The sequence below is a fragment of the Diabrotica virgifera genome, chromosome 2 (assembly GCF_917563875.1).
Source record: "Diabrotica virgifera virgifera chromosome 2, PGI_DIABVI_V3a".
NCBI classification, from domain to species: Eukaryota; Metazoa; Arthropoda; class Insecta; order Coleoptera; family Chrysomelidae; genus Diabrotica; species Diabrotica virgifera.
This window is the reverse complement of record NC_065444.1, coordinates 194,164,029-194,179,604: the sequence shown is the minus strand read 5'-3', so window position 1 is coordinate 194,179,604 and position 15,576 is coordinate 194,164,029. Positions and strand designations below refer to the sequence as shown.

Genomic DNA, 15,576 nt, shown 5'->3' with positions numbered 1-15,576 from the left:
GCGTACTATTTTTTTCTTTAAAATAATTCAGTCCATTGCCCGTAGGCGCGCCAATGATGAATACAAAATTCTAAATTGTATGTCAAAAAATTCGTAATAGCTACCTCCTAAAACTCACCAAATTTCATTTTCATAGCTCAACTGGTCTTAGAGCAATAAATAAATTTGCAGTTTGAAATAAAAATTTCAACACCCCGTATCTCCGAAACTAAGCATTTGCGGGCATATGTTTATATAGCAATCTGGTATTAATTTTTCATATAGAATTAGCCCTAAAAATTTTTCTTACTTATTTACTAATACCCTGTATATTACGCAGCCCTACAAAAAAATTATCCTGCTGTCAGAATAAAAAGCAACTGATTTTGATTAATTTAACTGATTCCAAAAATACAAAACTTTTTTGCATCAACTTTAGTTTTCGAGATATACATATACTCATCAAATAATTAAATATTGTTATTAGGCTATTGATTATGTTCAAAATAAGAAGCTAAAAGGTACTAGAACGTTAACGGGATTTTATTGTCTCATATAGTCAATGTACCTATAAATTCGAAAAAACCGCGGAGTGTTACCATTTATATGGGTGCGTTTTTGAGAAATGGGTGAATTAGTCCCTAGGCACAGGGTGAATTAGGGTGAGTGCTATGCACTTTTGGTGCAAAGACGTCTACAGGAAAATTATTTCAGGTTAAATTAACTATCGAAATATTACATTTTAAAGTCAAAAATATTTTTATTTACAAAAATATATTCAAAAGAAAAGCAAAAAAACAACACGAAAGAAAGCAATTTTGGTTTTTGCCCCATAACTTTTTTCCACGGACATATAGGTATAGACATTTCTTCAGCAGAAATGAACCCACACTCTTTTTCTTTAAAATGACGTTTAGTAGAAGTAACTAAGATTTGTATTTTCCGAAATAGGATTTTTCAAAATTCGCCGCTCACAGCATTTTTGGACCATTTTTCCCATTATTTCGCAAACATTGTTCTATAATTTTTTTTACGCATTTCTAGGTATATGCAATGATACATTTATTAGAAAGAGGAGTCAATTACCTTTAAAATGGTTTATTGTATAAGGCTGCTTGGCATTTTTGAATCAAGTTCTGATTTTTCAAGGTTTCCTATTTTTAATGAATTTTGATATTTTTTATGATTATTTTTTAAATTTCTCATTATGACTTTTTTTATTGTACATTTAGGGATATACATTGTATAATAGAAAACAGCATATTTTCTTTACTTTAAAATGGTGTATTCCAAAAAAATCTAGGACTATTTTTAAACAAGATATCCGTAGGGTATTCAAGAGTATCCGTAATTTGAAAAAAATTTAAATTTTTTATTTTTTTTTTGAATTAGAAGAATATAATTGCATATTATAATATATTTTTTTAATTCCACATAATTTTTCTTAATAATACTTTTCGATATTGTGAAATATAAAGGTACTTTACTCCTGAGCAAATTCATATTTTTTAACATACCTCGTACACTATTAATAAAATTTTATATCTGATGATTGCATTTTAGGTTTCAGACAAGGCAGAGCATTTTATAAAAAATCACTTTTTTTTCATAAAATTGATATTAAAAAAGTTTTCCATATGGTTCCAACTATTGCATGTGCATTTTGAAAAGCATACCTTGTTTAAAAATAGTCCTAGAATTTTTTACAGTACACCATTTTAAAGTAAAGAAACTGAGCTTTCCTTTTTATTACACAATACATATACCCAAATATATGATAAAAAAAATATAATGAGAAATTTAAAAATAATCGTAAAATATATCAAAAATAATTAAGGCCGTCCGCACATGGGTCGATCGAAGACACGTCTCGAAGTTCGCGCGTCTTGCTCGTCTTGTACGAACCCTGCGACACAAGCGATTGCCCTCCGCACACTAGTCGATTCTGTTTTTATAAATTAACGCATTTTTTATATAGCAACCAAAACGACTATTTCGATCTGTGAAAAGTACGGTATTATTACATTTTTAAACAGTTGAGGGTATTGTTCTACTTCCTCAACGAATTTTATAATAAACACCTAGAAACAGAAGTGCAATGTTTTTAAAATTTTACATTATAAACAATATATTTCCACAAAGATAATAGTACTACAATCAACGAAAAGAAGATTCGCCGATCTTTAAAAAGACTAAAATTTAATTTAGTGCAAAAATAAACAAAAACGAAGCAAACAAATAAAATAATGACTGTAAACGTGCGCCTCACTCGAACTTTCTCGTGCGCTTCAGATCGCACGAAACGAGAGTCGTACAAGACGAGGAGATTTTCAATCCTAAACGCTCCGTGTACGGAGCTCAATGCCACAACGGAGGAACTTGAGTGACGGGGAGAGATCTACGCGATTGGAATCGAGTCGATTACTTCGAGCGTCGCTCCATGTAAGGACGGCCTAAAAGTATAAAATTTTGAAAAACCATATCTTGCTTAAATATAGCCATACGGCCTTCTAGGATAGAACATTTTAAAGGTAATTGACTTTTCTTTCTACTAAATGTACCATTACGTATACCTAGAAATGCGTAGAAAAAAGTTACAGAACAATGTTTGCGAAATAACAAGGAAAATATCCCAAAATCGCTGTGAGTGGCGAAATTTGGAAAATCATATTTTGGAAATTGTAAATCACAGGGACCTTTACCAAACGTCATTTTAAAGAGGAAGGATGGAAGTTTTTTTTCTGTGCAGCAATGTCTATACCTATATACCCGTGGAAAAAAGTTATCGGGCATAAACCAAAATTGCTATCTTTCATGTTATTTTTTTGCTTTTCTTTTGAATATATTTTTGTAAAAAAACATGTTTTTGACTTCAAATTGTGATATTTCGAGAGTAAGTTTAACCTGGAATAACTTTCCTACAGACGTGTTTGCACTAAATGTGCATAGAACTCATTCTCCCTGTACCTAGGGACTAATTTACCCCTTTCTCAAAAACGCACCAATTTAAATGGTATCACTCCGCGGTTTTCTTAAATATAGAGGTCCATTGACTATATGAAACAATAAAACCCTGTTAACGTTGTAGTTCCTTTCTAAAATACATAATCAATATCCTATATATTTATGTCTATATATTCCACTTTAATAATTGCAATATATTTATCAAAAATCTTAACAACTTCTAACTCGATGAAGGAAGAATATAAAACAGTAGCAGTTGCTAAAAAACATCAACTATGAACAGCATCAACGTGATCTGTATTGATTTCAAGATTGAGAACTTTCTTCCGGGACAACAATGTGGACATACAAAATAGCTTGTTTCCTGTGTCTTTAGGATCGAAGTTCTAAGGACCAACAGATGAGTAGAACAAAATGGGCTTCTAGAGATGCTGTAGTTCATGAATTTTTGGAATATTGGAATTTTTGGAATTATAATTATAACATTTAATACACCTATTAAAAATTCATATTTTATAAGTTAATTATTCTTTCGAAACATTTTGTGTCCTATACAGGGTGTCCCAGACTAATTTAGCCACGCTATATCTCTTAAACGAATAGAGATTTTTGAATGGGACAAAAAGTGGTCTATTTTACTTGTAATACGCTTTAATATGACGTAGAAAAAAATCATCCCCTAAATATTCATCCCTTAGTTACAACCCCTAACTTAAATTTTTGTAATGGCACCCTGCATATTTTTTTATAGTTTTGGATGTGGTCTTCTATCGTCTATTCAAAACATTTTTTGAAAATAAAATCGGTTCGTAAGTAACCAAGAAAATATTAGTTTAGTTTTGTTAATTATGTGTCCCAGACTAATTTATTCAGGCTATATTTCTTAAACGAATATAGATTTTCGAATGGGACAAAAACTGATCTATTACATTTGTAATACACTTTAATATGGCATAGAAAAAAATTATCCTCTAAATATTCATCCCTTAGTTACAATCCCTAACTTTATTTTTTTTAAATAGCACCTGTAAGTTAGGGATGAATATTTAGGGGATGAATTTTTTCTACGCCATATGAAAGTGTATTACAAATGGAATACATCAGTTTTTGTCCCATTTGCAAATCTCTATTCGTTTAAGAAATATAGCCTGGATAAATTAGTCTGGAACACACAATTAACAAAAATAAACTGATAGTTTCTTGGTTATTTACGAACCGATTTTATTTTCAAACAATAAGTTAAATAGACGATAAAAGACCACATCCAAAACTATAAAGAAATATACAGGGTGCTATTAAAAAAATTAAAGTTAGGGGTTGTAAAGGGATGAATATTTAGGGGATGGTTTTTTGTACGCCATATTAAAGTGTATTACAAGTAGAATATATCACTTTTTGTCCCATTCAAAAATCTATATTCGCTTAAGAGATATAGCGTGGCTAAATTAGTCTGGGACACCCTGTATATAACAAAACCGTGGCAATATAAAAAGTACGTTTATATTATAGTATAATTTTTGTAATTTTAAGCGTTTTATATTGTCGAATTAATTTATATTGTCTCCTATAAATAATAAAAACCTTTTATTAGAAAAAAGTTCTTTTTTATTAAAGTGAAATTATCTATTTCTATACTTCAAATTAAACTCAAGATGATATGACGAGGGCATGAAGAATCATTGAAGAAACTATAAAGCGATCTCCCCATAAGCTATCAGACCCCTAAAAGAAGGGGGAAAAGAGAAAGGGTTAGGCGTCGATTGTGAGTATAGATTTTGAATGTTAATAAGCAAGCAAGCAAGCAATTTGATTCAACCCGACCGCGACTTGAGGAAGATGTCCACCCTTTCGAAAATAAGTACATTCGGGTGTAACACTTCATTGGGGCGAGGTGTTTTGGCCCGAGTAAAAAACAGTGATCTCCCCACCTCGCTTTAATGGCCCAGACCATCCCTTTCCCCCCTATAGCACGCTGATGCGCGATAGGGGCACAACTATCAGCCAAATGCTCTTCACAATGGAATCCTGCTGGGTAATAAGATTCCAATGTGGTGCCCTAATCGAATTCAAAACTAGGCCAGCGTGAAGCGCTCTAAGCCTTTATCTTCTAATTACTTCTCCGCGGAACTAAGATTGCTTGCTTGGGCCCCAAGTGATTGTACCAAGAGCAACTGGGCTCAGTCCAATGGCTTGGTGCTCATATATTTTTTTGTTTTTTATATTTTTTTGGTGGCTTGCGCCTTCTTTTAATATTTTTTTTTTGTATGCTGACTTTACTTGATCGTCTGTCTGGTACCTTGGATGATTTCTTGGACTACCTTAGTCACTATGTTTGTTACCATTATGACTAGGTCGTCTTCGTCTTGGAGGATCGCTGAGGTGTTTTGCGTCGTTTTGGCTTGTGTGGCTTGGGCATAGGATACCCCGGTTGTCTGCTGTCGTATGTTCGTCTGTTGTTGTGGCCTTTGTGGTGGTGGTCTTCACCGGGTTGGGCATCTAGGGCATTCTCTGTAATTTGCGGGGTGGCTTCCGTTGCAGTTGGCACATGTTGCCTTTATTTCTCTGGGTCTTTTACACAGCTTCGTGGGGTGATCTTCTCCGCATTTCACACACCTCGGGTTCTTGTGGCACGCGTTCTGTGCATGGTGGTAGCTCTGGCAGTTGAAACACTGCGTTGGTCCTGTCGCTTTTCGTAGGTCCTCTACCACGACCTTCATGTGGCACAAATTGGTAATCCGCTTCGCCTTATCCATGTCCTCGTGATTCAGAGTCAGTATGAACATCGGAAGTTTTCTTTTCGGTCCGGCTCTGGTAGTCATGTTCTTCGCTGCGTGACAGACTATCTGGTGTTGTTCTTCCATCTCTTCTTGGATTGCCTTCTCGGTGGTGTTTGTGGGCAATCCTCTTAAAACCACTGTGGGTTTTATGTCCTCGTCTATTGGGAAGGCTATCCATTGTAGCCTCTTATCTTTGTATGTCTCTGCATACTCTTCTGTTATCCTCACCATTTTTTGATAATTTTCCAGGCTTTTCGCCTGGATGAGTGTTTCCCTACCACTCCTGGATATTCTGTATACCGTGTAAACTTTTAGTCGTTGAGCTATGGTGAGGATATCCCCTGTCTTGCTTACCTCTGTAATTTAATTACAGGCGGCTTTCGGTGTGGTGTTGTCTGTTGTTCATGCAACACGGTGGGTTTTTCGTTTGTTTCCATGTCCTCTGTCTCCGAATTACCAGGACGCTGCAAGGCAAGCGTATCTCCATCTGCGGTTGGCGCTGGGGGGACTGGATCATTGGTTTGTGGATCGGTTCTGTTGGTCCTCGTGGCAGAGTGAGAATGTCCGTTGGTTGGCTGGTGTTGGTTGCTAGTGGTGGGAAGTCCTCTTTTTTTTGGTTTCGGTTTTGTAGTCGGTGGTGACTTTTCAGTCGTTGACATCTTTTTGAATGTTGATATTAGTGATCCCTTAGGTAATATACCAGTTTTGCATGTACTACAGAATAAGACAAAGATGCTATATTTATTGCAGTCATCAATTAGCTTAATGACTTGCGTTGGTATTTTATCCGAAACAACCGCTTTATCAGTTTTTATTTCTACTTCACCGTTTTATAACTAGTCCTGATTCCTATTTCAGATCTTCATTGTTCTCTTTGATTACTAAGAACCCAAAGAACTCTTCTAATGTGCTTATTATACAGAAAAGCTATTAATCATCATCATCATCAATGGCCCTACAACTCTTCGTGAGTTTTTGTCGCGTTTACGATATTGCCTTCCATGTTTGTCGGTCATGTGCCACTAATTCTTTGACAGCATCTTTCCACCTTCTTCTAGGCCGCCATACAGATCTTCTTCCATCTGGCCTTTCCCAGAACACATTGTTTATAAGGCGATTGTCGTTACGGCGTATCACATGCCCTGCCTATCTGAGTCTATTGACCTTTATAAATCTGACTAGATTTTCTTTTCCGAATAGAGACACTAGCTCGTTATTGTATCTGCGCCTCCATTTGTTTGTTACGCTGTCTCTGCAAGGGCCATATATCATTCGAAGGATTTTACGTTCCCACACCAGCAATTTATTAACTTCTCTTTTGGTTAGCGTCCATGTTTCGCTTCCATACGCAACTGCTGGTCGTATTATGGTCTTATATATCTAGATTTTTGCACCACATGAAAGAAGTTTTGACTTCATTAGATGTTGCATTGCAAAGAAAGATCTGTTTCCTGCCATTATTCTCGTTTCAACTTCTCGCTCTAATTTGTTGTCATTTGCGATTGTTGCTCCTAGATATTTAAATTCTTTAACCACTTCGAAGTTATGATCGTTTATAGTAATGTTTTGCCTTATTCGCCGTCGTTCTTGTTTTGAGATGACCATGTATTTTGTTTTGTCTTCATTTATTTTGAGACCGATGTTTAATGCAGCTTCTTCAAAGCTCCAGAAAATATCCTTAATTTCTAATGTTGATTGTGCTATTGCGGCTACGTCATCGGCAAAGGCGAGTATGATTTTTGCTCCCAGTTATGTCTGGATTGATTTTGTGATATATTTTCAGCATGGCATATTCTAAGGCCAGGTTAAAAAACAATGGGGAAAACGGATCTCCCTGTCTCACTCCAGAATTTACGCAGAAAGCGTTTTAAGCTATTAATGCTATGAGTGAAGTTCAACATTTCTATTAATACTAGATTAAAATTAGATGGACAAGAAAACTAGATACTAGATATAGCAAATATGAATGTGGTATTGAGAATAGAAGTATACGCTTGTTTTAAGTAAAAATAATGTACTTACCTAAGGGGGTCTTTTATGTGAATATATCTATCTAGTGATATGGCGCAAAGATTGAGTATACTAGCTGTTGAGCACATGACGTCGAAGGCCACCCAAGTGTCACAGAATTGAGCACCAAAAATCCAATATCCTAAAAAATATTAAAATATTAAAAGAAAATTTATTATTATTAAACGCTTTTCTTTACTTTAATAGTTTGCATCAAATTTTTAGACATCTGTAAACATAGAATCAAATATTTAGACGTTAATTTGACTGACTTTTCTTCAATGCAAATGAATGAAAGTTTGCAGACATATCTATGCATTCGCGGGAACAATACACGAATAGTCAATCAAATTTTTTTATATTCATTAATTGTTTAAATAAAAAAAAACGATTTTAATGGAAAATGCTTAAATTCTCTTGTTTTTTACAATGTAGAAACTTGAAATTTTACGGATTGTAGCTAATGATATGAACTATACGTAATTTTATTTTTACGTTAATTGTTTACGTTATGCTTTATAAATAAACAATAAAGTTTCAAATTTTGAACGCTCATATATTTGTTTATATATAAATCAGAGTTTATTTCTTGTCAAATTTCAATACGATACGAAACAAAACTTCAACCAAAACTCGAATTAAAAAAATTCGTGCTTTTATCGTTGTCTTAGAAAAACCACCGGTAGAGATGTTTTGTGCTACAATTAACATTAGAATTCGTTTTGTCGTATTAATTAATTAAATGCTTTTCTTTAGTTCAATTGTTTGGGTCAAATTTTTGGACGTTAATTTAACTGCCTTTTCTTCAATGCAAATGACTAAAAATTTGCAGACATATGCATTCGCGGGAACAATACACGAATAGCCAATAAAAATTTTTTTGTTTAATAATTGTTTAAATAAAAAACGATTTTAACGGAAAATGCTTAAATTCTCTTGTTTGTACAGATTGTAGCTAATTATATGAAGTAGGTATACAAAATTTCACTTTTTACGTTAATTGTTTACGTTATGCTTCATAAACAAACAACAAAGTTTCAAATTTTTTGCCGATTTCGACTACTTTTCATGTTTGAAAAGTGTAAAATTTAAAAGTAAAAAATAAAAAAACATGAAAAAAATATTTTTAAGAAACGCTTTCCCTTAGTTACGAGCGACTAACATTAAACATAATATTATAAAAAAAATCAACTAAAAAGCAAAAAATAAAAAAAATTTACAAAATCTAACACATTCGTTAAAGAAAAGCGTGGGGCGAAAACCGTTTATTCGATGAAGACGCGCCACGCTGTTCTTTGACGAATGTGGTAGATTTGTTATTTTTTTTTATTTTTTGCTTTTTAGTTGATTTTTTTTTTAAATATTATGTTTTTTAGTCACTCGTAACTAAAGAAAAGCGGTTCTTAAAAATATTTTTTTCATATTTTTTTATTTTTAATATTTATAATATTCTATAACATAGAGTATTGGCCAAAATAAACAATACCGAAAGGGAAGATTGTAATTATTTTTTAATTTACATAATTTATATGTTGAAAATATTCATCATTTAGACGTAAATTAACTTCATAACGATTTTTAGGATTATCCAGCATATTTACTAGGATGTTCAATAAGTTTTGCTGTTCGATAAGAAAATCACACTTTTATGGTTTTGAATATACTTTATTATCTAGTCTAGTACTCTGAACACCAATAAACTTTTTCCAACAAGATTACAGTCTATAAATTTATCCCTGAACTGAGGATCTGGAAGGGCTTCAAAATACGCTTCCACGGTTGTCATGACTTCACCATTGTATGAAAAACGCTTTTCACGCATGAATTTTTTAGGTACTTAAACAGATGAAAGTTGCTAGGGACCAAATCTGATAAATAGGGTGGACAATTCAACAATTCGGACTTTAGGTCATGGATTTTAGTCATTGTTAAAATGCCCATATGACACGGTGCAATGTCTTGATGAACAAGGATTTTTGTCTTCAGTTAACCGGGTCTTTTTTCACGAATTTTTTCCTTTAGCTGATTTAAAAGGTTACAATGATATCCAGAATTTTCTGTTTTACCACCTTGCAAGTAATCCACAAACAAAATTCCTCTCGCATCCCAAAAAACTGGTGCTAACATTTTCTTGGCAGATTTCTTGACAATGATTTGTTTTGGAGCCGTAGATGCAGGTCTACAGGAAACAAAACTCCGGGTCTATGAAACAATAATCAGGCCCATATTAAGTTATGTTGTTCTGAAGCTATTTTCTTGTGGCATTTTTATAATCAAGTATATTCAAATGGGAAATAAGCCACAATTTTACCTAAAAATGATTTTATTAACGTTTCGACGCCCAAGTCGGGTGTCGTTGTCAAAATACAAAATAATACTAAATAAACAAAAATGTTGTTGCTTAGTAAAAAATTCTTCTAATAATTTATTTAATCTGACTCATTTATATCGGCAATTCAGACACGTATTATACATTTTAAAGTAGACGACTTTAAAATGATATTGCCAATATTGATGAGTTGCGTTCCTGGGACGACTTTATTAAAAGATAGTTCATTCGATTACATGAAATCAATCCCAACTCAAGAATATCCGCCACAAAAAATCATAGCATGTGATCTGTCTTTAAAAAGACAACCAAATGCAACGGTGCCACTGAAATTCTCGCGTTAGAGATTCCATAGTAAATGGAAAATTTATAATAATAAAAATTATAAAACTTAATTTATTAAAATTTATTAAAAAATTTATAAAAATTAATACCAGCGGATAAAGGAAATGCAACTGTAATAATGGATAAAGTACAATATGAGGACAAAATTACAGGTCTAATTACAAATGGACCTTATACCAAATTAACGAAGGATCCAACGAAGACACTGGAAAACAAAATCTATAGAACTTTATTCAAATTTAAAAATGACCTAACGTACTATCAAAGAAAATTAATGACACCTCATTACAGTAAGACACCACATTTTTATGGAGTACCGAAAATTCACAAAGCAAATATTCCACTTAGACCTATTTGTAGTACCATCAATTCTCCTTGTAGTGAACTATCAAAATTTTTATTAAATATTATAAAACCATTTGCAAATAATAATGACACATTTATAAAAAATACACAACATTTTTTAAACAAATTATCAAATATTGAATTTAATCCAAATAATATTTTAGTAAGTTTTGACATAAACAGTTTATTTACAAATGTGCCATTAGATAAAACTTTAAACATAATCAAAACGAAATTAGAAAATGATAATACATTAACAACTAGGAAAAGACTAAATGTATCAGCTATAATGGAGTTATTGACATTATGTACTAATAATACCTATTTTCAACTAAATAATGAATTCTATAAACAAAATTTTGGTCTCGCAATGGGCTCTTCTTTATCTCCATTATTGGCTAATATATTTATGGAGGATATCGAAACTAATATCATTTCTAAACAAAATTTAAAACCCACAGTATGGTGGAGATATGTAGATGATGTGTTTTCCATATGGCCTCATAGATCGGAATTGTTGGATACATTCCTGAATATTATAAACGATCAAGAAGAGACAATAAAGTTTACAATGGAAAAGGAATACAATAACACCCTACCTTTCCTCGATATTTTGGTCTCAAAGAAGGATACTGGATATGAGACTCAAGTGTATAGAAAACCAACACACACCAACAGATATCTCAATTACAAATCAAATCATAACATCAACGTTAAAAAGGGAATCATTAAATCCTTATATGATAGAGCCAAAATTACTTGTTCTAACGAAAATTCATTTTTAGAAGAAAAACAATTGGTAACATCTGTTTTATTAAAAAACATCAACGTTAAAAAGGGAATCATTAAATCCTTATATGATAGAGCCAAAATTACTTGTTCTAACGAAAATTCATTTTTAGAAGAAAAACAATTGGTAACATCTGTTTTATTAAAAAATGATTATCCCATATCGTTTATAAATAAGGAATTGTCAAGATTGGATCGAATGGAACAGAACAACTTAGAACGGGATCCTACAACATTCACAAGAAATAATACGAGGAAAATATCAATACCATATGTAAAAGGACTATCCGAGAAACTTAAAACAATAGGAAATAAATTCAACATATCAACATCATTCAAAACAACAAACACATTGAGATCTATTCTATCTAAAACTAAACCTAACAGTGAACAAGAAAGAACAAAGAATTGTGTTTATAAAATACCTTGTGAATGCGAACAATTTTATATAGGTGAAACGTCAAGACCATTAGACGTTAGAGTAAATGAACATCAGTCTTATATAAAAAATAGAGAATTTGATAGATCTCAAATATGTCAACAAGCATGGGATAATGAACATAGAGTTCAGTGGAGAGATTCAAGTATAGTCCTAAAAGAAGCAGATAGTAAAAAGAGAAAAATCAAAGAAGCGGCTCTAATTATGCTAAATGAAACCAATTGTGTCGCAAATTCCTCGGTAGAATGCAGTAGGATGTGGTTACCCATATTAAAGGAGGAAGTCAATAGAAAGAAAATACCACAATTAGTAAATCAGTAACATATCGAGTTAGTACATATTTAGTATTTTAGTATTATTTAAAATTTAAAATATCAAGTCAGAATTTGGTATTAGTTTTGAGAGTAAACTAAATGTAAACACAAATACTTACGATGTCGGGATAGTATCACGAGGTTTTTCCTGGTTTTCCCTCGTGATTTACTATGGAATCTCTAACGCGAGAATTTCAGTGCCACCGTTGCATTTGGTTGTCTTTTTAAAGACAGATCACATGCTATGATTTTTTGTGGCGGATATTCTTGAGTTGGGATTGATTTCATGTAATCGAATGAATTATCTTTTAATAAAGTCGTCCCAGGAACGCAACTCATCAATATTGGCAATATCATTTTAAAGTCGTCTACTTTAAAATGTATAATACGTGTCTGAATTGCCGATATAAATGAGTCAGATTAAATAAATTATTAGAAGAATTTTTTACTAAGCAACAACATTTTTGTTTGAATTATTTGAAAAACTTTGCTTTGGTTGAAAACGTCACAGTTGACAGTTTTTAATTTTTGCTAAAAAAACCTCATCAAACCTAATTTAGTGTGAAAACAGTTGTTAATTCTTGTTAATTTTTTATTTATCGTTGATAAGAAGTCGAGGTCCGCTGGGATGAACAGCCTCGGCTTCTTTTCGCAGTTAATATCTGTTGTGAATTTTGTTGTGTTTGACATTTGATTTTTTGGAAGAAAACTTAAAATAGACAAATCTGTGATTATCGTTCGAGGTGAACGGACGACTCATCCAAAGGGTAAGGGCCAAAACTATCTATATTTCCCTGTTAATTTCTAATTTGCATCGACTGGCATAGATTTTAAATTCGTCAATCTGCCGCATAAGATGGAGGAAGAAGTTCCTCCCGATCCTCCTCCACCACCTGACCCTCCTAATAAAATCAACCAACATGAATGTCAATCTCAACCTCCAATTATTCAGAAAAGTCTTAAAGGAAAAAAACAAATACTATTTTCGGAGACCGACATAGGTCCTTATGAAGTATTTGTCCAGGGTCAGGATAAAAATATTGGAGATTACCACGTGTTAAGTATAGCTAAATCTATTTCTGTTTTAAAAATTAAAGGCATCACGAAAATCAGTAGAAAAGGTAAAAAGAAGGATAGGGGTATTATTTGCCACTAGAAAAGCAGCCAACGATTTCGTTGTGAGGAAAGATTGGGAAGCCCTAGGGTATGCCGTGTTCATTCCATTTCATCAGATTTCTTGTAGGGGTATAGTAAGGGGAGTTAATAAAAGATTCACAGAGGAAGAAATAAAGGAGGCATCAGAAACCAACTTGGCTTTATGTAAGATATTAAGTGTAAAGCGAATGAACCGGAGAGTACAAGTGGATTCAAAGGTTGAATTTGTCTCCACGGGAACTATTAGCATAACTTTTTCAGGAAAAACTATTCCTAAAGAAATTTCCATATATCAACTACCAATGAGGGTCACACCATTCATCAGCCCTATTCTTCAATGTGGAAATTGCTTACTTTATGGCCATTCTACGAACCAATGTAGAGGAAAAAAGAAATGTGCTAGATGCGGAACTTCTCATGAGGATTCTTCATCTAATACGTGTACAAAATATTGCATTTTCTGCAAATTTTCTGACCATGAATCAAATAGTCGTAATTGTAGAGAGAGAGTCAGACAAAAAGATATTAAGGATCTAATGTCCTTTTCTAATCTATCTTTCTATGAGGCAAGTCAGCAGGTTCCTAGGATACATAATATTTTATCTTTAAACATAAACGATTTCCCCCCTTACATAGCGATCAGAATAATTCTAATGGCATCTTACCACAGGAGAGGAGGTCTGCAGCCTCAGCTCAATATTCAAAACCTTTTAGTCAAGTCACTTAATCTCCACCAAAAATAAGAAGACCTTCAATACAAGAAAATACAGGTTATGATAAAATCTCCCACCAAAGACTACTTATTAATCCATCAGGTAGAAGAATAAATGAGCCTTCGACTTCAAAATTCAATCCTGCTCACTCTGATTCTCAAATCGCTAACTCACAATCTTTATCCCAACTTCATTTGGATTTCAATCAGGCCATGTCTATGCTGAACCAATCTCACAGGGAGCTCGTCATGACCTTCATTGGGGACTTAATAAACTCAAAATCATACTCCATTCCTTACAATATGGCAGATCTAAAGACTAGCATAAACAAAAGTGTATCACCTTTCAATACAAATGTAAACCAGGGTCGGAGGGGAATAGAGGATCTCGAGCCTGAGGATTCGAGATCTTTTGACTCCTTGGTCTAGCAAACATACTCTTTATAATGAATCCTAACACTCCGATAACTATTATTACATACACGGAATGCCTTACATACCTCACCTCAACAATTCAAATAGGCTTCGCTCAAAATCAATACACTGTTGGCATATTTCTAGATATCTCTTCTGCTTATGATAATGTCAATATATCACTCTTGTATTCCAAATTATTAAAGTATAACATTCCAACCCAACTGGCTAATTTGATTTTCTGCCTTCTAAATGATAGAGAGCTATTTGTCAAAGACAAACTGGGACAAACCCATGGCCCAAGAAAATCAAGTCTGGGACTACCCCAAGGTTCCCCATTAAGCCCTATCCTCTTCAACCTATATTGTCTTTCCCTGTATAATTTAATCCCCTCTTCATGCAAACTAATTCAGTATGCAGACGATTTGGTTCTTCTGATTAGAGGGAGTGATATTAATGAATTGGTAATTAATGTAAATAAATTATTGATTCAGATGGAATCATGGTTGCTAGACCACAATTTAAATCTGTCTAAGAACAAATCTTCTGCAATATTATTTACAAAAGGAAACACGAAAATCTCTCCGCCTAACGTAATATTTTGTAACCAGAATATTGGTTGGGTGGATTCAGTCAAATACCTGGGGGTAAATATTCAAAAAAACTTAAAGTGGAATTCATATGTAAACTCAATAGAACTAAAAGTAAATCGTGGCCTGAATGTGATGAGAGCTCTTTGTGGGACTTATTGGGGAAGTGATCCAAAAACCTTACAAATTGTACACAATGGTCTGATTCAGAGCCATCTGGACTTTGGCTGCCAGGTAATTTTCGATTGTCCAACTTCCTTAATTAAAAGATTGGAGAAACTAAAATACAAAAGTATCCGAATTATAACTGGATGCATGAAATCTACCCCAATTCATGCTCTCTTAAGTGAAAGTGGTCAGATCTCGCTTAAATCTAGATGGGAATGGCTTAGCTCTAAATTTATATTAAAAAAT

The 15,576-nt window shown here is 33.2% G+C and overlaps 1 protein-coding gene across 1 annotated transcript in view; it reads right to left on the bottom strand.

Annotated features, from left to right (window-relative positions):
* Positions 1 to 2,377: 2,377 nt before the first annotated feature.
* LOC126880888 (dopamine receptor 1) overlaps positions 2,378 to 15,576 on the bottom strand; it is a 37,336-nt gene continuing 24,137 nt past the window's right edge. Inside the window, exons 2-3 of the mRNA XM_050644961.1 lie at positions 7,743 to 7,872; positions 2,378 to 2,432 (exon numbers count right to left, since the gene is read on the bottom strand). Of these exons, the coding sequence (XP_050500918.1) occupies positions 2,378 to 2,432; positions 7,743 to 7,872 (185 nt within the window). The remainder of the gene's footprint in view (positions 2,433 to 7,742; positions 7,873 to 15,576) is intronic.